The sequence below is a fragment of the Oncorhynchus masou genome, chromosome 11 (assembly GCF_036934945.1).
Source record: "Oncorhynchus masou masou isolate Uvic2021 chromosome 11, UVic_Omas_1.1, whole genome shotgun sequence".
In the NCBI taxonomy this organism is placed as follows: Eukaryota; Metazoa; Chordata; class Actinopteri; order Salmoniformes; family Salmonidae; genus Oncorhynchus; species Oncorhynchus masou.
The window spans coordinates 34298750-34321121 of record NC_088222.1 but is presented as its reverse complement, the minus strand read 5'-3'; the positions used below and the strand labels follow the sequence as shown (position 1 = coordinate 34321121).

General features: G+C 45.4%; 1 protein-coding gene across 3 annotated transcripts in view; it reads left to right on the top strand.

The window, feature by feature from the left end:
* LOC135548580 (autism susceptibility gene 2 protein-like) overlaps positions 1–22372 on the top strand; it is a 517275-nt gene that overhangs the window by 214491 nt on the left and 280412 nt on the right. For all 3 annotated transcript variants that reach the window (XM_064978333.1, XM_064978332.1, XM_064978331.1), the window contains one exon: positions 5385–5486. In XM_064978333.1, coding sequence (XP_064834405.1) covers positions 5385–5486 — 102 coding nt within the window. The remainder of the gene's footprint in view (positions 1–5384; positions 5487–22372) is intronic.

Sequence of the window (22372 nt, the reverse complement as noted above, 5' to 3'; positions counted from 1 at the left end):
GTAGCTATTCCCTCCGCAAGGCAATCAAACAAGCTAAGCGTCAGTATAGAGACAAAGTAGAATCTCAATTCAACGGCTCAGACACAAGAGGTATGTGGCAGGGTACAGTCAATCACGGATTACAAAATGAAAACCAGCCCCGTCACGGACCAGGATGTCTAGCTCCCAGGCAGACTAAATAACTTTTTTCCCGCTTTGAGGACAATACAGTGCCACGGACACGGCCCGCAACCAAAACATGCGGACTCTCCTTCACTGCAGCCGACGTGAGGAAAACATTTAAACGTGTTAACCCTCGCAAGGCTGCAGGCCCAGACAGCATCCCCAGCCGCACCCTCAGAGCATGCGCAGACCAGCTGGCTGGTGTGTTTACAGACATATTCTGTTGTTCCCACATGCTTCAAGAGGGCCACCATTGTTCATGTTCCCAAGAAAGCTAAGGTAACTGAGCTAAACGACAACCGCCCCGTAGCACTCACTTCCATCATCATGAAGTGATTTGAGAGACTAGTCAAGGACCATATCACCTCCACCCTACCTGACACCATAGACCCACTCCAATTTGCTTACCGCCCAAATAGGTCCACAGACGATGCAATCTCAACCAAACCACACTGCACACTGCCCTAACCCATCTGGACAAGAGGAATACCTATGTGAGAATGCTGTTCATCGACTACAGCTTGGCATTTAACACCATAGTGCCCTCCAAGCTCATCATCAAGCTCGAGACCCAGGGTCTCGACCCCGCCCTGTGCAACTGGGTACTGGACTTCCTGACGGGCCGCCCCCAGGTGGAGAAGGTAGGCAACAACATCTCCACCCCGCTGATCCTCAACACTGGGGGCCCACAAGGGTGCGTTCTGAGCCCTCTCCTGTACTCCCTGTTCACCCACGACTGCGTGGCCACGCACGCCTCCAACTCAATCATCAAGTTTGCGGACAACACAACAGTGGTAGGCTTGATTAACAACAACGACGAGACAGCCTACAGGGAGGAGGTGAGGGCCCTCGGAGTGTGGTGTCAGGAAAATAACCTCACACTCAACGTCAACAAAACTAAGGAGATGATTGTGGACTTCAGGAAACAGCAGAGGGAACACCCCCCTATCCACATCGATGGAACAGTAGTGGAGACGGTAGTAAGTTTTAAGTTCCTCAGCGTACACATCACAGACAAGCTGAATTGGTCCACCCACACAGACAGCATCGTGAAGAAGGCGCAGCAGCGCCTCTTCAACCTCAGGAGGCGGAAGAAATTCGGCTTGTCACCAAAAGCACTCACAAACTTCTACAGATGCACAATCGAGAGCATCCTGTCGGGCTGTATCACCGCCTGGTACAGCAACCGTAAGGCTCCGCCCACAACTGTAAGGCTCTCCAGAGGGTAGTGAGGTCTGCACAACGCATCACCGGGGGCAAACTACCTGCCCTCCAGGACACCTACACCACCCAATGTCACAGGAAGGCCATAAAGATCATCAAGGACAACAACCACCCGAGCCACTGCCTGTTCACCCCGCTATCATCCAGAAGGCGAGGTCAGTACAGGTGCATCAAAGCTGGGACCGAGAGACTGAAAAACAGCTTCTATCTCAAGGCCATCAGACTGTCAAACAGCCACCACTAACATTGAGTGGCTGCTGCCAACACACTGACTCAACTCCAGCCACTTTAATAATGGGAATTGATGGGAAATTATGTAAAATATATCACTAGCCGCTTTAAACAATGCTACCTAATATAATATTTACATACCCTACATTATTCATCTCATATGTATACGTATATACTGTACTCTATATCATCTACTGCATCTTTATGTAATACATGTATCACTAGCCATTTTAACTATGCCACTTTGTTTACATACTCATCTCATATGTATATACTGTACTCGATACCATCTACTGTATCTTGCCTATGCTGCTCTGTACCATCACTCATTCATATATCTTTATGTACATATTCTTTATCCCTTTACACTTGTGTCTATAAGGTAGTAGTTTTGGAATTGTTAGCTAGATTACTTGTTGGTTATTACTGCATTGTCGGAACTGGAAGCACAAGCATTTCGCTACACTTGCATTAACATCTGCTAACCATGTGTATGTGACAAATACGATTTGATTTGATTTGACTACACCCATCATCTCTGCACTAGATATTGTGAACTGCGGCCATGCCATGTGCACTGCGGGAGAAGAAACTGAAACAAGTAAAAAGGCAATGAAGTGATGAAATGTGAAATGACATGCCAGAGTAATGAGAGGACCATGACCATGCTGATGAGCCACTGCTTGCTGCTACTGCTACTGGGATGACATGCCAACTGAAGGGACTGTTAGTCTCTACTCTACACACACAGAGAGACTGGTTCATCTCTCAGATTTATCTGTACTGGGAGGTCATTAAATCTCAGCTCAGCTTTTTGATGGGGCTGATTTATTGTGACCACTAGCATATCCTCCCTTGGTTTAGCATATCTATTAATCACGCTGTTAAGAGATGAGTACATTACGCCACTGAGCCAAGAATCTGCCCCTCTGAAAGAACACGTCATTCTCTGAAGTCATTTAAGGAAGCTTTAAGAGAAATTAAAGGGAACAACAAACCAAGGGAGACATTTTGCAAATCACTGTGTAATAGCTAGGTTCCTGTCTGGCCATGTAATACCCCTTAAAGATGATCTGGGTTTACTGCGTTGGCTTTATTAGAGATGTTCTTCACTCTATTCTCTGAGGTAAATTTACTGAACAGTTCACGGACAGAGTAGATTTTCTACTGATCGATGGAGACCGGGGAGTGTACAGTACTAATGCAATCGGTTTGTTCCACACATAGACATCAGTCATTTTGATGATACTTGAACTGTTAGATTCATCTAAATCTATTTTACTCAAACAGACTGGGACACAATTACTGTCCAATGTGTCGGACTTCATTGTAAGAGATAAGGTAATGCAGACAAGCCCTTAAAGCTAGTCAATCATTCCCTTTCATTCCATGTGCTGCAGATGGCTGTTCAATCAATTACACAAGTAAGACATGGGTGGGGGTGGAAGTACTTTTATTAGTCTGTGGTTAGAATATGTAGAAATAAAGGAAACAACATAAAGTGTCTTTGTAGAGCGTTGGACCACCACGAGCCAGAACAGCTTCAATGCACCTTGGCATAGATTCTACATGTGTCTGGAGCTCTATTGGAGGGATGCGACACCATTCATTCTTCCACAAGAAATTCCATCATTTGGTGTTTTGTTGATGCTACTGGAAAACTCCCATAAGTGTTCAACTGGGTCGACTGAGACGGCCATGACATATGGTTCACATCGTTTTCAGGCTCATCAAACCATTCAGTGACCCCTCGTACCCTGTGAATGGGGGCATTGTCATGCTACGGGGGCATAGCCAGCATGATGGGATGTTAATTGGTTAATTAACTCAGGAACCAAACCTGTGTGGAAGCACATTCTTTCAAGATACTTTCTATCCGTCATTGTTTCCATTATTTTGGCAGTTACCTGTACATTGGTGTGTGTGTGTGCACGCATGCGCGTGTGTCCCCATTTTGTGTGTGTGCGTAAGAGAGACGCACAGTGCTGCCAGCAGGAACCCTGCTTGCTTAATGAATATTATAGGTCAACATGTTTTGATGAACGACCTGCAGACTGGGGCATAAACGGTGCACAGTGCCGTCCCTCCCTTCTTCCCATGCCCTTTCTTCAGGGCTCTATTACTGTGTGTGCATGCCCGGGATATACTTCCCCCCTCTGCTCTGCAAATGTTCAAACTCCCATCAGAGGAATTGGCCTTTTACAAAAAAGGGTAAGGAAAAGGCTCAGTCTCTTTGTGGAGGAAAAGTGTGTTGGAGGTAATTAGTGCTATCACACATACCAGAGCCTCTGTGTGTGGAGCTCTCTCCCTCTCTCTCTCTCTGTGTGTGTGTGTGTGTGTGTGTGTGTGTGTGTGTGTGTTTATCTCCACGTGCTTGTGTTCCCTCCAGCCAGGCTGTCTTGTGTGGCCTAGTTCTCTTCCCTGCTCTCCTCCTCAGGCCCATCAGGCATCTCCCAGTTCTCCAGTTCTCTCTTATCACTCTCAGCACTCAACCTGGCTCACAGCCTTTCGCCCACCACAGTATTCTCCCTCGGAAATGATTCCTTTCATACTGCTAATGGTTACAGAAAAGGGAATGTTTTCATTTTAATTATACGTTTAATTCAAAGGCTCTTAAGGTGTCCCCCTCTACCCTGTGCCCTTTCAATAAATCCTGGTATTCTGGAACCAGTTACGGACTTTGGGCTCTCGGGTGACGCAGTGGTCTAAGGCACCGCATCACTATAGTCCCTGGTTCGAATCCAGGCTGTATCACATCCGGCCATGATTGGGAGTCCCGTATGGCGGTGCACAATTGTCCCAGTGTCGCCAGGGTAAGCCGTCATTTTAAATAAGAATTTGTTCTGAACTGACTTTCCTAGTTAAATACAGGTTCAATTTAAAAAAAAAATGCTACCTGTATAGTTCAGTCAGAAAGAGAGAGTGAGAGTACAGCCCCTCTTAGAGAATTACAATCCCTCTATGTGTTGTCTGTCAAGCCATACTCTGCTTTTTCTGTTAGTTGGCATTGCACCTATTTAATGCTCTGGTATGTGATTTGAAACGAAGGCTGAGGCTTGGCATGGCAGGCCGATCTCGTCTGTTGGGTCTGGAAGGAAGGAGTATTGTGAGGAAGCTTCAGAGGACATGAAATGCAGACTTGGACCACAACTGCCCCTCGGCCCCCAGGAGCCCTACATTGTTCTCCTCAGGAGGACTTCTGGAAGGCTCAGATGTTCTTGGATCGCACATCCTCCTCCTCTTTGCTCACTTGCTTTTTATTTTCTGTCTCTCTATGAGTCTGAAACTGAGCTTCTGTAGTCTCCGCATGGGGCTGCCTGTCTGTTTGAAAGGAAGGGAAGAGGGCTTTTGAAGATGTTTGAAGCTTTTGTTTCTGTTCTTCTCTTCTCAGAAAGGTTGATAGGGATTTCACATTGTGAGATCAGATGCTGGCTGTCTTGTCTGTCATTGGCAGGCTGGAGTGACAGCTGCTGGCTCAAGAGGCATATAAAAACATGACAGATTTACACATACAGAACTGTGCTCGCTGCCAGCTCACACATATTCATGACAAAATGTTCTTCTGTCTGTGGGAGAGGGATTTTCTTGTCAGTCTCCTCAGCCACTATAATCTACAGGCCAAATTATTGGCACCCTTGATAAAGATGAGCAAAAAATACTGTAGAAAATAAATAATTCAAATACTGAATTTAAAGCTTAGAACCAAAGCCCTGTCCCAATGTCTTCAGCATGTTAACGTGTGTCTGTGTGTGTTTGTTGTTTTTCAGATGAAGCCGGGACAGAACAACTGTAAGGACAGCGACAGTGAGAGCCTGAGTGGACGGTCCAAGCCTTCTGTCGGAAGCAGCTCCAGAGACAGGCTGAGTGACGTAAGTAAACAAACCAACAAATAAACAGCAAACAGGATATGACAGCACAAGCTGCATGTCTACACACTACATTAGACTAGTGATTTATCATGACACCCTCCAGCAATCCCAGTAATGAATCTCTAAAGCTTTACTGCTTAATGACCCAACTGCAGCTCCAGAATATTGTTCTGAGAGAAGTTCTAGCAGATTAGACTGGTTTTCTAACTGCACAACCTTTATTATTAGATACATACTATGTCCTATACTCACTTTAAACACAAATATACCCTAGCATCTGGTGTATCGATGCACGAAACAGAGACTTATACACAATCGGTGATCGTCGGGATGATTTATGTATCTTGCGAGGACTACATGAGGTTTGAAAAGGTAAGTTTGACTTCCTCAAACTCAAGAAGAATCTGAATAAGACCCATGGTGTGCTGCATATCGCAGCCAACAGGTAAGTGCTGCTGATACCGTGGACTGATAAAAATGTCATCTAATTTGCATTAGCCCTTAATATGAAGCATTTCTCCAGTCGGTTATGGTTGTCGTTGGCATACCTCAAGGCTCCTTCTGGTGGACAGGGTTGTTTGTACAGTTACAGTCAGTGTTGTAAGTGTACACACCCGGAGGTGTGCTACTGTTACAACAAGGACATCCTATTTACCCAGTGGTTTGTTCCTCAGTCTCAGTTCTTCAGAAGACAAGTGGTAGCGTTTCATGTATTTCTTCAACGTTTATTGAACCAGGTAAGTCAATTGAGATCAAATTCTTATTTACATTGATGGCCTGACACACAAGGTGAGAGATCCCTCTCTTTGTTGGCCTTAGACATGGCCTGCTTGGAGATGTAAGCAGAGCAGACTGGGGCTAGGGAGGCTCTGTAAAGTCCTGCTACGCTATCTGACAGGCCTCAGCCCCTTTACTTTGATTCTAATGGTGAATCTACAGAGGTGCTGCTATCAGATATGGCCCGTAATTAAAACTGTCACTTGGTGAAGCCAGTCATTGACAAAGACCAGAGAGGACGAGTGAAGCAAAACTGGTTCTGCCGTGTAGCTACACTATAGGATGCTTGGCCAGGCATGAAATGAAATATGTCATTTGATGTCGACATCAGAAATGTAAATGATACCTGAAAATGATACCTCACACCTCATGCTACTGTACCAGAGAAATAGAGAGCGAGAGTCAAGACAAACAACGATGAAGAAATGGAACTGTGGAGAGACAGTTTTACAACTTTGAACAACTGAAATGCAACAGCTGTGGGTGCCATGAAAAATAAAGTCTTCAATTTGTCATCCATTAGGCTACGCTGCGTGACATGGGTGTGGAGGAGAATACTTAGACAGTGCTGTCATTCAGAGAGAGAGACAGAGGAGAAGACGAACATGTGATAGCCTGTTGGCTTCAATTACAGGGCAACATATCAGTTGTCTGGAATAATAGGTTACAGAACACGATTCGATGTACTTAATATGTGACTCGCCATGTCGTCTATGTTAAATAAATCATTACTCCAGGAAGGGAATGTGAGAGAAGCATTGGTTTTTTGTCCATAGGCATCCTAGTTGGCCTCATTGCTCAGGGCCCAGCTCTTAACTCCCATCCAACCCTCAAAGGGCCAATCCTTAATTCAAACAATAACTAAGTTATCCCCGCCTCTGTTTTGGTAAAAAGCTGAGGGATGTAGCTGGAGAAATGTATCCACTCTCAAATTCATAGACAGATCTATGGATGCAAGGACTGCCCATAGCTGATATACAAATTATAGTTGTATCGTGTTTTGAGGCTAAACAGTTTGTTTATATTTACTTTGTTTTCAAACATTGGAGTAAAACAAGCTTATACTGTATTTTGGGTTCTGATGGCGTATGACAGTTGAACTGAGCTCACGAGGCATTTATAAGTTATATTCCTCAAAAATCAATCGGTACATGTCTTTAATTTTTTTTTAAATGGATGACGCAACTGCAGATTGCCCCATTAACTCTCCCGTTCAGATCACATGTCATCCAGATGATATGTGCTTTGGCTTCGATTACGCCACTGATGAATTATCATCACTATTTTCAGCAATTATGTGAAATTATGGCACACCCTAATTGCCCAGTAGTTGAGGATAATAGCCTCACATAATTTCCCTCTCATTCAACTCACATGCCTATGAATGTGGTAGCACATCTTGCATCTCCTGACATTATCTAACTTGTGTTTGAACATTTCTCTAACCCGTCCATACGGTCTATTTCATGGGGTTGTTAAGATTACATTTACATTTAAGTCATTTAGCAGACGCTCTTATCCAGAGCGACTTACAAATTGGTGAATTCACCTTCTGACATCCAGTGGAACAGCCACTTTACAATAGTGCATCTAAATCATTAAGGGGGAGGGGGGGGGGTGAGAAGGATTACTTATCCTATCCTAGGTATTCCTTGAAGAGGTGGGGTTTCAGGTGTCTCCGGAAGGTGGTGATTGACTCCGCTGTCCTGGCGTCGTGAGGGAGTTTGTTCCACCATTGGGGGGCCAGAGCAGCGAACAGTTTTGACTGGGCTGAGCGGGAACTGTACTTCCTCAGTGGTAGGGAGGATGTTTTTCTCTTCCACATTATCTTTCACCAAGCCAGCCTTTATCCAATATGTGTGCCCTGGAGGGAGGTTTGACTAAAGCCAATCCTCCACACGGTCTGTCTGTCTGGAATGGACGGCCAGAGGGCCTGATGCTGAGGCCTCTCCTCTCTGTTTTTCTGAAGTTTTAGCCTGACGTGCCACTTAGAGAATGTCACATAATAAGAGAACCCTTCTCAGGTCCCCACGGGTCTCTGAACAGGTCCTGTCTGGTCACACTGTAAAAACCCACTTCACACATCGCAGGAGGTGAGAGAGGGCAAGGGAAGGAAGGGAGGAGAGGGGACGGGGTGAGAAAAGGAGGGTGAGAGAGAAGAGGGGGGTGAGACCCTGTGGAAGCCATATTGATAAACCTGAAAAATTGTCTGATTTAATGGCTCACACTCGGCATGTGTGATGAATGTGATACAAGGCCGGTCTTATATACCTTGAGATAGATCCAAGGCCGTACACATGCACGCACGCACGCACGCACGCACGCACGCACGCACACACACACACACACACACACACACACACACACACACACACACACACACACACACACACACACACACACACACACACACACACACACACACACACACACACACACACACACACACACAGTGCATCAAAGTGAGTTATTAGACCCATGGAGAAGTCTGAGGCTGGGCTATGAGTAACCCTGGTCTTTCGTTAGATACCAACAGTTTGCTAATGATGTTTGCTAAAGGCCTGCCTGCTCCCCCCTCGCCATCTGACTCTACACTGATGAAACGGGTCAGCCTCCTGTGCTGCCCTGGACCTGTCTGGGAGGAACAGAGAGGGCAGGGGAGGTCAGCCTGGCCCCCATCTCCTCTCTGTCTCTCCTCTCTCGCTCTCCTCTCTCTGTCTCTCTTTCTCTCCATCTCTCTCCCTCTTCATATCTCTCGCCATCTCTCTCTCTCTCTCTCGCTCTCTTTCTATCGCTGTCCCTCTGTCTTTCTCTCTTCTCCCTCTCTCACCATCTCTCTCTGTCCTCTATCTCTATCTCTCTCCCTATCTCTCTCTCTCCCTTTCTCCATCTCTCTCTCTCTCTCTCTCTCTCTCTCCACATCTCTCTCTCCTCTATCTCTCCTCACTGTCCTATGCAGCTCATTAGGACTTACAAATCACACATCAGCCCCGTTGTGTTCAGCCTTAACCCCAAATCCCAGCTAAATTGGCTGGCTATGCTATTTGCTCTGAAGCCTCCAATCCCCTTTTGCGAGCGTTTGATCGTCGTTGCGTTTGCAGCAGGCATACATGCCTCCCACCCCACCAGCACCCCTGCCTCCCCCCTCTTCCCCAGCCGCCATCCCCAGCCTGGGTGGCAGGAGTCCTGGGCAGAGGGAGTCTGCTGGATTGGGGTGGGCGTGGAGGCTGGGTTGAATCAGTCGTGTTTAGTCTCTGCGGCAGGGGTGAAATGCCATCATTACCCGGCTGCCTATCAAATAAATTGGCAATTACGGGGCTTGGAATGCAAGTAAACAGTACGTTACTCTTTTTTTGTTACTACCCTCGGCCCTTGATGAGAGATGGGCGAGAGAAAGGGGGAAGGGGAGGGAGGGAGAAAGAGATGGAGAGGCCAGAGAGCGTTTGGAGTCGATTCCCGCCAGTCAGCGCCCTTCGAGGCAGGCAGACAGGCTGATGAGAACCATGAGGAGCAGGGGATACTAATGAATTCACCCTAAAAGATGGGGACTGGAAATAAATAGATTTAGAAATATCAAAATATGATCCGCTAATTCACCATTCCACCTTCTCTGTCCAGTGGTTTTCTTCTGTTGACAGGTCCATTCTTTTGAGCATCTGCACAGACATTTGTGTACTGTTAGTATTGTAGCTAAACTCTCATTAGCAGCCTTATGGCCATAGAAATACTGGTGCTGGGCTTTAGAAACTTTCGGGCTAATACTCATATTGACGGCATAAGCAGTGGCAGGAGACAGGGATGAGATAGTTAGGTGTTTTTACGATTTATATGACCTAATATTCTCTCCCTGGGCCTACCTGATAATCCCATCGGTTGTACGGAAGTCATTTGGCTCTAGTCTGATCCATGCGTGTAGTGTTAATCAGGACAGTCATTCTAGGACATGGAGGGTTCCCAACCCAAATGAAAATGTGAAAAGTGTGTGTTCCTGTGAAATTCATCCATGTCTGCTCCGGCTCGCCTCACATGAGAAGTTCTTTTCCTGCGGTGTGGTCTTTGAACGTCGCTTTGTAATGAAACATCTGGAAGTGATACGTCTAACCTCTCATATCCAGAGCACTCGGAGTACTTTCTGCTGAAATGGAGCAAAAAGAAAAGTTTCCCTTCAGGCTGTTAAACCTGAACCTAGTTATTAGTGGCTTTTGATGAATACATTACAGTATATTTGGAATTCCTTCTCTCATGTGGCAAAATTATTCCAACTCTCAAATTACCGCTTTCGAAAGCGATTAATGTCATATAATAAAGTTGTTGGTTTTAATGATCACTGTGATTTTTTAATTTGCTCAAACATATGAAAAAAAACACACCATTTTTGCTGGTATTTTGTTATTCAACCTCGCGGTACTTTTCGTACCCTACGGCCTAACAATATTTATTTCTGTGTGCCTGGCTCTGTCTAAAGGGGATCTAGCCTTTCCATTGACCTGGTTGTGTCACCTGGTCATAGCTGTTCTGTGTGCCTGGCTCTGTCTAAAGGGAATCTAGCCTTTCCATTGACCTGGTTGTGTCACCTGGTCATAGCAGTTCTGTGTGCCTGGCTCTGTATAAAGGGGATCTAGCCTTTCCATTGACCTGGTTATGTCATCTGGTCATAGCAGTTCTGTGTGATATTGTGTCCATCACACCTCCTCAGTACATATTCTGATTATTCCTTGACACACCACTGTAAATGAGGTCACAGTCCCTCTACAAGTTGAAATATGCCGGCCAATTTGCTCCGACATGGAAGTTGTAATTGCTTGCAGCAATTATCCAGTTCCAGAGATAATTTTTGTCATCCTCTCTCTCTCTCTCTCTCTCTCTCTCTCTCTCTCTCTCTCGCTTTCTCTCGTTTTCTCTCTATCGCTCTTTCACTCGCTCTCTCCCTCGATCTCTCTCTCTCTGTCTCTCTAATTTAAAATGTTCCTTATTAGAGATAAGCATTTAGATATGGAAGTCTGAATGTTATACCTATAATTAGTTCATTATCATAGTATCATGCTCCGCGTGACTCCGACTCAGTCAGATATGGGTTCTTTGTCAGTGTGAGGATAGTAGGAACACACACACGCGCGAGCACAGGCGTGCACGCTAGTGATGGGCGAGTCAGCTGTTTGTTCACCTGCACCCGCCCACAATTGCTTATAAATCCATCCGCAACCGCCAGACTATATGTAATAAACTGAAAATTGTAGGCCTGCACCCGACCCTAACCTGCATATATTGGTATAGAAAATGCACTGTACAGTCAGAGATGGGGGTATGCATCTAACTTGTCTAATTAGATGGATGCAGCTTCTCTTCTGTCATTAATTGTTGTAATAGGCGGCTCGTGAGTTTGAAGTTTAGGGAAGCAAATTTTCACCATAAAAATGCACCTTGATAATATAGCATTCCATGCAACATCGCATTTGCAGACTTATGTAAGATAACCTACTACTAAGCTATAGGCTATTTTAGATACCTTTCTTTGCACTGGAAAAAATGTGACTTTTATAAACATGCTATTCTACTACACTTTATATGACTGGAGACATTAGCAGAATTTTAATACGACCAAAAGTACAGGGTAGCCTTCTCTGCTCTGACAAATAGATAAATAAAAATGACATTTTCTAATCCATATAATCGGCCTACAAGAAGGGGAGACACAAATACAGTATGACGTCCATCTAACCTGGCGGGACCGCAGTGACGAAGGTGAAAAGCATAAACATCACTGACAATCTGAAATGTTCCACCCACACAGAAGGCACAACAGCGCCTCTACAACCTCAGGAGGCTGAAGAAATTTGGCTTGGCCCCTAAGACTCTCAGAAACTTTTACAGATGCACAATTGAGAGCATCCTGTCGGACTGTATCACCACCTGGGAGTGCAACTGCACTGCCCGCAAACACAGGGCTCTCCAGAGGGTGGCGCGGTCTGCCCAACCCATCACCGGCTGCCCTTCAGGACACCTACAGCACCCGATGTCACGGGAAGGCCAAAAAGATCATAAAGGAAATCCACCACCCGAGCCATGGCCTGTTCACCCTGCTACCATCACGTGCCTCCAACATAGGATGGCACTGGAGAAGAAGGCTGATGTTTTACATGTTCCTAATAATTGTGTTTTTTGTAAGTTTCTTTGTAACACATTTTTTTGCATATTTTGTACATAATGTTGCTGCTGCCGTCTCTTAAGACTGAAAATAACTTCTGGACATCAGGACTGCGATTACTCACAAACTGGCAGAATCCTTTTTTTCCTTTAACAAGTCGAACGAGCCCAATGTGAATGACATACTGCTTTCCCGGGAACAGGCCCAGATCCCCGTCATTTGCGTGACGTGTAGGTGGAGAAAAAGGGGCCGGAGGGCGGGCTGCCTTCTGAGAATTTGTAGGCGATCTAATAAACCCCTACTGCCTTCCATTCTGCTAGCAAACGTGCAGTCTTTGGAAAATCGATGACCTATGCGGAAGATTAAACTACCAACGGGACACTCAAAACTGTAATATCTAATGCTTCACAGGAGCCGTGGCTTAAAAACGACATTATCAACATACATCTGGCTGGTTATACGCTGCACCGGCAGGATAGAACAGTGGCGTCTGGTAAGACCAGGGGCGGCAGACTATGTATTTTTGTAAATAACAGCTGGTGCACGATATCTAAGGAAGTCTCAAGGCTTTACTCGCCTGAGGTAGAGTATCTCATGATAAGCTGTAGACCACACTATCTACCTAGAAAGTTTTCATCTGAGTTTTTCTGCCTAAGTTCCCAAAAGTGTATAAGTATGTATTTGGTGAGCGTACAGTTGGGCCCTAAAACTTAGGCTATGCTCTTTTGTCAGATAAAAATAATACAAGAAAAACCATGTAGTCTATAGATTTGAATTGCACAATAATTATACATTCATGGATTTTAAATGGATTGTTTTCTCTTTATTCAACCCGCCCGCCACCCACCCGCCCTTCATGCACACAATATTTCATAATCCTAAACCCACCCATAGCAAGGATATAACCGCGGGGACTGCAGGTTATGAGTCAACCCGCACATCAATAGCGCGCCCTCACAAACGAAGCCTTTATTATGTTATGGCTTTACAGCAGCTCTGTAAATCATGCGTCAGTCAGGGCGGGATGAAACATGGCTTCCTGCAGAGCGGACACACACTCAATAAACCCCCCTCCCTCCACCCCCCCCCCCCCACCCCCCACCCCGGCTCCCTGATGTCATATTGCCTGGGCATGGCCTGGAACAACAGCCCACGATCATAATTAGTCCAATGGGGTCCTATAATGACTTGTAAGTTATCCCAGAGGGAGGTGCACATCAAATCCAACTTTGTTTGTCACATGCGCCAAATACCACATGCTCTGATCATGGTACTCTTCCACAAACACAATATCATTTCACAACAATGTGTCATCAGATTGAAGGAACTTATGTAAAACATTACAAATCAGTTTCAACACAAACCCGATTTTCATCACAATGACTCATTTTTAGAGATATACAGGAACATCATATTTATTCATGAAAAAGCCTGGAAGATACTGTTTGTTTACCCAATATTCCTCAGAAATTATGAGCTTCTAAACATATGCAGTACAACTGTTTCTATCGCTCCCTGTGATTCATTATGCCTGTGAACATCATCGAACTCTTGTCTTTAAAGCGGGCAGATGAATAGACTGTTTTGAGGAAGTGGTGTGGTTTATTTCTACCTGTAGCTTTTCAGATCAAGCCCTCTCCCCCCTCTCGCCTTCTTTCCGTCTCTCTCATCGACTCCCCCGTCTGCTCCGGTGGCACACACCCCGTCTCTCTTCTCCTCTGCTCTGGCTTGTCGTTTGAGCCCTGTAGTCTGGATGTTAGGAACAGATTGTGACATTTTGTGACACGGTAGTCGGGCAGAATTATTGCGCGCCTCTGTCCCACTGTCATCCCCCGACAGCCAACTGTCCGTCAGGGTTTCAGAGATAGGCCCTCTGGTACTGCTCTACAGTTCTCTCTCTCACTCTCTCACACACGCACACACGCACGCACGCACGCACACACACACACACACACACACACACACACACACACACAGCTCCACAGGCGCTGGGGGGGGGCACTGCCTCCGCTCACAAGTTTTTTACAGGCGCCCGGGTGAATGTAATCTTCAGAAATATAATTAGTGGCAGAAAAGCATGATAATGTGACAGTGTGCAGTGACCTCAGTGCAGTCCTCAGGTGGGAGCATAGCTGCCTGCCCGACTGCCTGCTGCACCGCATTTCATCTCTGCTAATTATTTACTGTAGCTCAGGCCCTCTTCCTTAAAAAGGCATCAGTGGTCGTCCTATTTAAGACAAAACACCCCGTGTGTCGTCAATGGAATGTTGTTACATTACGTGATGTTATTACAGTATATCTAATTTAATGCCATTTGTCATGTTTCTTAGAATAGAAAATTAGGGCTATTTGAATACAATTTGATAAACATACTGGTTCAAGCTGACTTGTGTACTCCACTAGTGCAGTCAGCAAATATGAGAAGAGATGCATTCTCCTAGAAGATTAATGGTTGCAGTGGCGGTGTGGAATGTCATTGTTGAAGGTTGAATTTATTGAGCGTCTGAATCCTATCCATATGTTTTCAGGAATGACATAAATAGGCTCAGCCTGAATCCATTCTGACTTATCAAGCATTCACCGCTGCCAGAGCCTCCGCTACACTTGCCAAGTATTCCGGCTCAGAGGCTTCCAATAACAAATCCCATTCCACATCATTTCCACAGAAATTGGGCACGGACCAGGAGCAGCCAGCATCACCGTCCTGTTTTGCTTTTCCGTTCGTGTCCCTCAGCTCATTGGCTACATATTGCATTCGTAGCCCCTGAAACCCCTTTAATCCAACCCACATACCCCCAATATTTGGTGTCATGTCGTGCTCTGGCAGCAGAGCCTTTTCCCTTTGGTTGTGTCCAAAATGACATCCCATTCCCTATGCAGTGCACTACCTTTGACCAGAGCCCTATAGGAAGCACCCTTTGTTCTCAGTGTGGAGGCTATTCCAGTGGGGTAAGTTGAATAACTGAAGCCCAGAAGATTCTCTCTTCACAAAGGTCTCACTCTGATTGGATGCATGCAGAGGTAGTCCAAGGAGAGAGCACTGGTTGCCATAGCAATGAGAGCAATGTGGGAACTCGGCTGTGTGAGCCGAGAAAAAAGGGGGGGAAAGAAGATGCATTCTTTAGCAATAGGAAACACGACATCGACCAACATACTCCCTTTCTCTCTCGGAAACACACACAAGCAAACACACATATACACACATACACACACTCTTCACTCACGTACACATACAAACCACATCACATACACAGTAGGATCCTGAATTATTGGAACCCTTTATAAAGATTAGCAAAAAAATACAATAAAATAAATAATACAAATACTGAGCTATATTGTATACTCCAAAAAATTGAAAATGTGTATTTTATACTAAAACAATTGTTCAGAGAATAAAATTTTGTTTAACAAGTAATACAGAAAAATCAGATGACATGAAAATAGAGAACAATGTATATGCAGAAAATACCTTAACCCGTACAGTAAAATATGGTGGTGGATCGTTTGTACTATACCAAGTACCAGGACATGTTGGCCAAAAACCTGGTTGGCTCTGCCAGGAGGCTGAAACTTGGCCGCAAGACAATACAACTAAGAACTGGTAATTGACCACAAAATCAACATTTTGCAATGGCCATCTCATATCCAGACTTGAACCCCATTGAAAACCTGTGGTGTGAAAGGAAGAGGGCAGTCCATAAGGGTAGATGAAGGATATCAAGGATCTGGAAAGATTCTGTATGGAGGAATGGTCTAAGATTTCTCCAATTGTATTCTCCAACCTCATACAAATGTTTAGAAAACATTTATCCTCAAGGGGAGGGTGCTGGAGTATTCAAAACAGGGGATCCAATCATTTTGGCCCCTGTCTTTTTGCTATTGTTTAAAATTACATGTTAAACAATCTCGTTCTCTGAGCAATTGTATCTGTATAAAATAATATAATTGTAAAAAAACAAACATTTTTTTGCTCATGAAAAGATCCAATAATTCCAGACCCCGCTGTATCTTTGTCCCTATAACCCCCCTGGGGAGAAGCCTAGCTCGAGCCGTGTCCTGCAATCACAATATCTTGGTGGGGGTGCACTTACTGTAGGCCAAGACTGGGAGCCAGAGAAAACACAATCCAGCTCACCAGGAGCCCAGCACAGCACCGGCTCCCCCTCATAAACATGATTGGGTATCACGGCTGGGTAAAGCTTACCTCTCCTGGGCTAACAAATCATCATGATCCCCTCTTCCTTTCCTTTCCACCGCTCCCCACCTCGTCAGAGCACTGTAAATATCTCAGGCATCATTCTCTTTTCCTCACCTTTTTTACACTGAATGTCTTTAGGGCAAATCTGAATTTCTCCCCTCCCGACCCCTCTAATGCTCTCACCATATGACTCCTTCAATGAATTAAGGAAAACCCAGCTGAAGAGTGTGTGTGTGTGAGGGAGGGGGGTGGATTCCCAGGATAAAGGGGGTGATAGTTTGGCTGTTGGTCATGGGGGGGGTCTACAGTATGAATGAATGTATAGCATATGGGGAGTCCACAGGAAGGCCTGCTGGTTCATGACCCCTCTGTCTCCCCTCTCTCCTGTGTCTCTGGGCCAAACGCAGCAGTCTAATAAACATCTCCTCTCATGCATGGAATCGTGCTGGGTTTCCCCTATAGCAGTCCATCACGTAGTGTGTAGCCTACGCTCTGCTGCATGATAGATTTCTCATCTGAGACAGAAGAACATGTGTGGCCCAGACTGGAGGCTGAACCTTTTATTGACATCCGTTAACCCTGTCAATGTTGATGTACAAAATATTAACGAATAATGTCAATATAGTAAACCGTGTTACAACCTGGCTCAAGATTGTAACAAACAATGGGAACCAACCACTGAGTAAACAACAATAATCAGATGAGGCATGAAGGTCAGTAAATTAGGTGTCAACTGCCAAAATTGCAACAAAACAACCAAAGGTATGCATGGAAAGATGAATCTCTTGTTGAATTGGGAAAACAGTGGCTTTATGCCCAGCTGAGCTTTCACAGGTGTGCCCCATCAGCACTGAGGAGCCTCCCATCTCCGCCCACCACTCATCTGCAGGAAGTAAGGACAGCAGAACCCAGTAGACAGAGCAGGGAGGGGCCGTCACACAAAGGCTATTTACTTTACAGTATTAAACGAATGGCAAATATACAAACAATATGAGGAAAAAACAAGCCACGGTTATCCTAGTTTATGTTTCTTTCAGCTTTAGGGGTTTAGGATTTCAAGGCCCAGTTCCAGGGAACATGCAGTTAGCTGACAGAAATCCTTAAACAGTGTGTTGGGCCTCGCCAGGAGTCCAGAAGTATCCTTCAGCCCGCTGTTGTTGAAATGTATGGATGAAAGCTGGGGGCTGGACATGCTGAGCCTGTTGTATAATCAATGCCTCCCTGCCTCCTCCTAGGGATATGGGAGTAGCCCTGTCTGGCTCCCCCAGCTAGCAGCACTGAGACTCTGTGGATTACAGTACACTGGCTAGAACAGGGGCTGGTGGGACTGCCTTTATCCTTACCAGACCCCAAAGGAAATGACATGGTCTCTGGGTTGTTTAGCTTTCATCTGGCTTTATACTGTTGCTGCACACTATTGTATCCCTGTGTGTGCAGTGTATGAAGTGAATAGAGGTGTAGAACAGAGGGGAGAAGGAGGGTAAGAAAGAGATGGGCTAGGCGTGGAAAAATACATTTCTTGTCCATAGTATTACACAAAGAATGTTGGAGAGCAATTTTTGGGCATACGATCTGTGAACATCTAGCTACTATTATGTGTTTTGAGTTTCCGTTTTGACAGGCTCCACTTTACAAGGCTGTCCATGTGCATTAGGCCAGTGTTTTTCTTTGGATGGGAGGAGGGCCTGATCTGTCTTATTCAGGGCCTGCGAGTCTGACTGGATTACTGTGAGGCTTTGGATGTCACATCACTTCTATTTCAGAAGCCAGCGCAATTTCCCTTAAACCACAAAGCAACCGCCCAAAAACCAAATAAACCAAATAAATAAATATACAAGAAGACAAGCCCCTGCAATTATAGTTCTCCGAACATTATTTCCCTCAAGTCACAGGCTTCAGTCACATTTGGAGGCAGAATGAAATTGCCAGCAGTGAAAAAGCAAGGTAGGAGTTCTTGAGAAGAGAAATAACATTTTCATTTGTTTCTGCTCCCGTGGGAGATATATAAGGCTTCCAGTAAATAGAAACAGTTATGAAAAATTATTTATTTTCTCCCGTTGTTGGGGATGTGGTTTAAGGCTCACTTTTCCATCTGCAATCTAGTCAGACCCCAGGAATCTGCAAGATGGCCGCTGTGATGTCGTCTTTATGACACTCGAGTGCTAGCTGCAGCCTCGCTATCCCCAGCCCTCCCACCGTCTTTGTTTATTTCCCATCTCTCTCGGAGATTCAGTTTCATATGCAGTCATGTTTATATGTTTCCTTAAGCCTAATCATCATGCATTGTTACATAGCAACCAGCTGAAGCTTCTCCATTAGCTAAAGCCAGTGTGTGGTTTCAGTTTTAGGAGATGTTTCTTTCTTCCTGTAGTTTTGGATACTGTTTGTGAGGTTGGGTGCTCTGTATTTTGGATGGAAATCTTCTCTGTGATACGTTGAAATGAGAATCTCAGATACAGTTCATTAAGCGCTTTTCTTAGAATTGTTTTCTTAGAATCCATTACAAATCACCTTACTGTCATTTTTAGCACTGGTGGACATTTTTGAACCGTGTTTTTCCTGCGGTGCCAGATTACAGATCAGTGGAGAACTATTTCTCTGCTGTCATGCTTCTGGCCTTTGGAGGTTGACTCGCCTCAGGAAAGGATATGTCACAAACCTCTTCTTTGTTTCAAGCTCTTTTGAACCTGTCATCTGCTTCGAAAGTATCATCATCATAGGTTATGTTGCCAAATGCTTGCAATGGCGTTCCTTAAAATACACTGCTCAAAAAAATAAAGGGAACACTAAAATAACACATCCTAGATCTGAATGAATGAAATATTCTTATTAAATACTTTTTTTCTTTACTTAGTTGAATGTGCTGACAACAAAATCACACAAAAATTATCAATGGAAATCAAATTTATCAACCCATAGAGGTCTGGATTTGGAGTCACACTCAAAATTAAAGTGGAAAACCACACTACAGGCCAGTCCATAGCATCAATGACTTCCTCTTGCAGGAACTGCTGACACACTCCAGCCACATGAGGTCTAGCATTGTCTTGCATTAGGAGGAACCCAGGGCCAACCGCACCAGCATATGGTCTCACAGGGGGTCTGAGGATTTCATCTCTGTACCTAATGGCAGTCAGGCTACCTCTGGCGAGCACATGGAAGGCTATGCGGCCCCCCAAAGAAATGCCACCCCACACCATGACTGACCCACCGCCAAACCGGTCATGCTGGAGAACGTTCTCCATGGCATCACCAGACTGTCACGTCTGTCACATGTGCTCAGTGTGAACCTGCTTTCATCTGTTAAGAGCACAGGGCGCCAGTGGCTAATTTGCCAATCTTGGTGTTCCCTTGCAAATGAAAAACGTCCTGCACGGTGTTGGGCTGTAAGCACAACCCCCACCTGTGGACGTCAGGCCCTCATACCGCCCTCATGGAGTCTGTTTCTGACCGTTTGACTAGACACATACACATTTGTGGCCTGCTGGAGGTAATTTTGCAGGGCTCTGGCAGTGCTCCTCCTGCTCCTCCTTGCACAAAGGCGGAGGTAGCGATCCTGCTGCTGGGTTGTTGCCCTCCTACGGCCTCCTCCACATCTCCTGATGTACTGGCCTGTCTCCTGGTAGCGTCTCCATGCTCTGGACACTACGCTGACAGACACAGCAAACCTTCTTGCCACAGCTCGCATTGATGTGCCATCCTGGATGAGCTGCACTACCTGAGCCACTTGTGTGGGTTGTAGACTCCGTCTCATGCTACCACTAGAGTGAAAGCACCGCCAGCATTCAAAAGTGACCAAAACATCAGCCAGGAAGCATAGGAACTGAGAAGTGGTCTGTGGTCCCCACCTGCAGAACCACTCCTTTATTGGGGGTGTCTTGCTAATTGCCTATAATTTCCACCTGTTGTCTATTCCAAACCTTTGCTTTCTTGGGTACAGCAACAATTGTGGCCATCTTGAAGCATGTGGGGACTGCAGACTGGGATAGGGAGAGATTGATTATGTTCGTAAACACTCGAGCCAGATGGTCTGTGCTTGCTCTGAAGACGCGGCTTGGGATGCCGTCTGGGCCAGCAGCCTTGCGAGGGTTAACACACTTAAATGCCTTTATGTCTTACTTACGTCGGCCATGGAGAAGGAGAGCCCAGTCTTTGGTAGCGGGCCGCGTCAGGGCACTTTGTTGTCCTAAAAGTGGGCGAAGAAGGTGTTTAGCTTGTCCGGAAGCAAGACATCAGTGTCTGCGACATGGCTTGTTTTCCCTTTGTAGTCCGTGATTGCCTGTAGACCCTGTCACATACGTCTTGTGTCTGAGCCGTTGAATTGCGACTCCACTTGAATTGCGACTCTATACTGACGTTTGCACTTTCAGTTTTGCGCAAATGCTGCCATCTATCCACGTTTGTTGGTTAGGGTAGGATTTAATTGTTACAGTGGGTACAACATCTCCTATAGAGAGCCGGAGGCATGGTCAATCCATATACCGCTTTTCAGTCACAAAATGTTGTGAATCATTTGAACGTGTTGGGGGCCGATGAAACAACAAAGCCCCATGTCAATGAAGAGAAGCGAAATGGGCAGAGAGGTGATTTGCGCGTGGAGCTTAGCAAAAGGGGGCATGAATTGTAATACAAACCCAACCTTAATTTACTTGTTAAGAAATACTCTGATTCCAAACTCAGTTTTGGACAAGACTGATGACTATATGACCAAAATTATCCAATTTATACTTTGTAGTCAATATTGACACTAGAATAAATGTTTCTGACTCATATCGATGCCACATAGGCCGTTTTCAAAGGGATTATTTGGTTTATAGGGACAGTCACTCCTTAAGCAAATTATACACATTAGATGCATTACAGTGTGTAAATGTTCTGTCATACTTGTGTTGGAAGTACACAAGTATTTTAGCTACTCTTTAAGCTACACAAACTCCGATGTTAATCTGCTAAAAACTCAACATTTGGTTGCACTTCAAAAAAATCTATCTTGTACACAACCAAAGAACATTATGTAGATACTAGTGACCGTTATGATCACAAACAATCTACTGAATGAGCATTGGTTTAATCTCTTTCAAATGTGCACGACTTCATAGTACTGTAAGTTATATATATTGTATTCTTTATGATTTCATCCAGCCCTGTCCTGTCAGCAGGGAGATGTACTGCTCCCACACACGCATGAAGGCTTTCATCCTACTTGTCACACCACCCCATTTGATTACGGTCGATATTGACACAGAAATTGAATAAGTGTACGCAATAAGAGGATAAGTGCTTCCGAAGAGGCGTGTGTATGTGGTGTGTCCCATTCACTCCTGATGAGGAGCGTTGAGCCCCTTCAGTTACTGTATTCATACACACAGGAAAATTCTAGCTCTTGCTGCAGCACGACGAACGTGTAAATTGAAAAGAGGGACAGAGATTAATCTGCCAGCCATCTATAATGGAATGACAGTAGTCTTGCGTCAAGCGGTGGTGAAATTGCACCCAATCCTTTGTTGGAAAATCGTTCCACATTAATCAGAAATACTCTTCCCCCTCTCTATTCATGTACACACGTCCCTCAACCCTTTCCATCCATCCCTCCCTCCCTCCCTCCCTCCCTCCCTCCCTCCCTCCCTCCCTCCCTCCCTCCCTCCCTCCCTCCCTCCCTCCCTCCCTCCCTCCCTCCCTCCCTCCCTCCCCCTTCCCTCCCTGCCTCCCTCCCTCCCTCCTTCCCTCCCTCCCTCCTTCCCTCCCTCCCTCGCTCCCTCCCTCCCT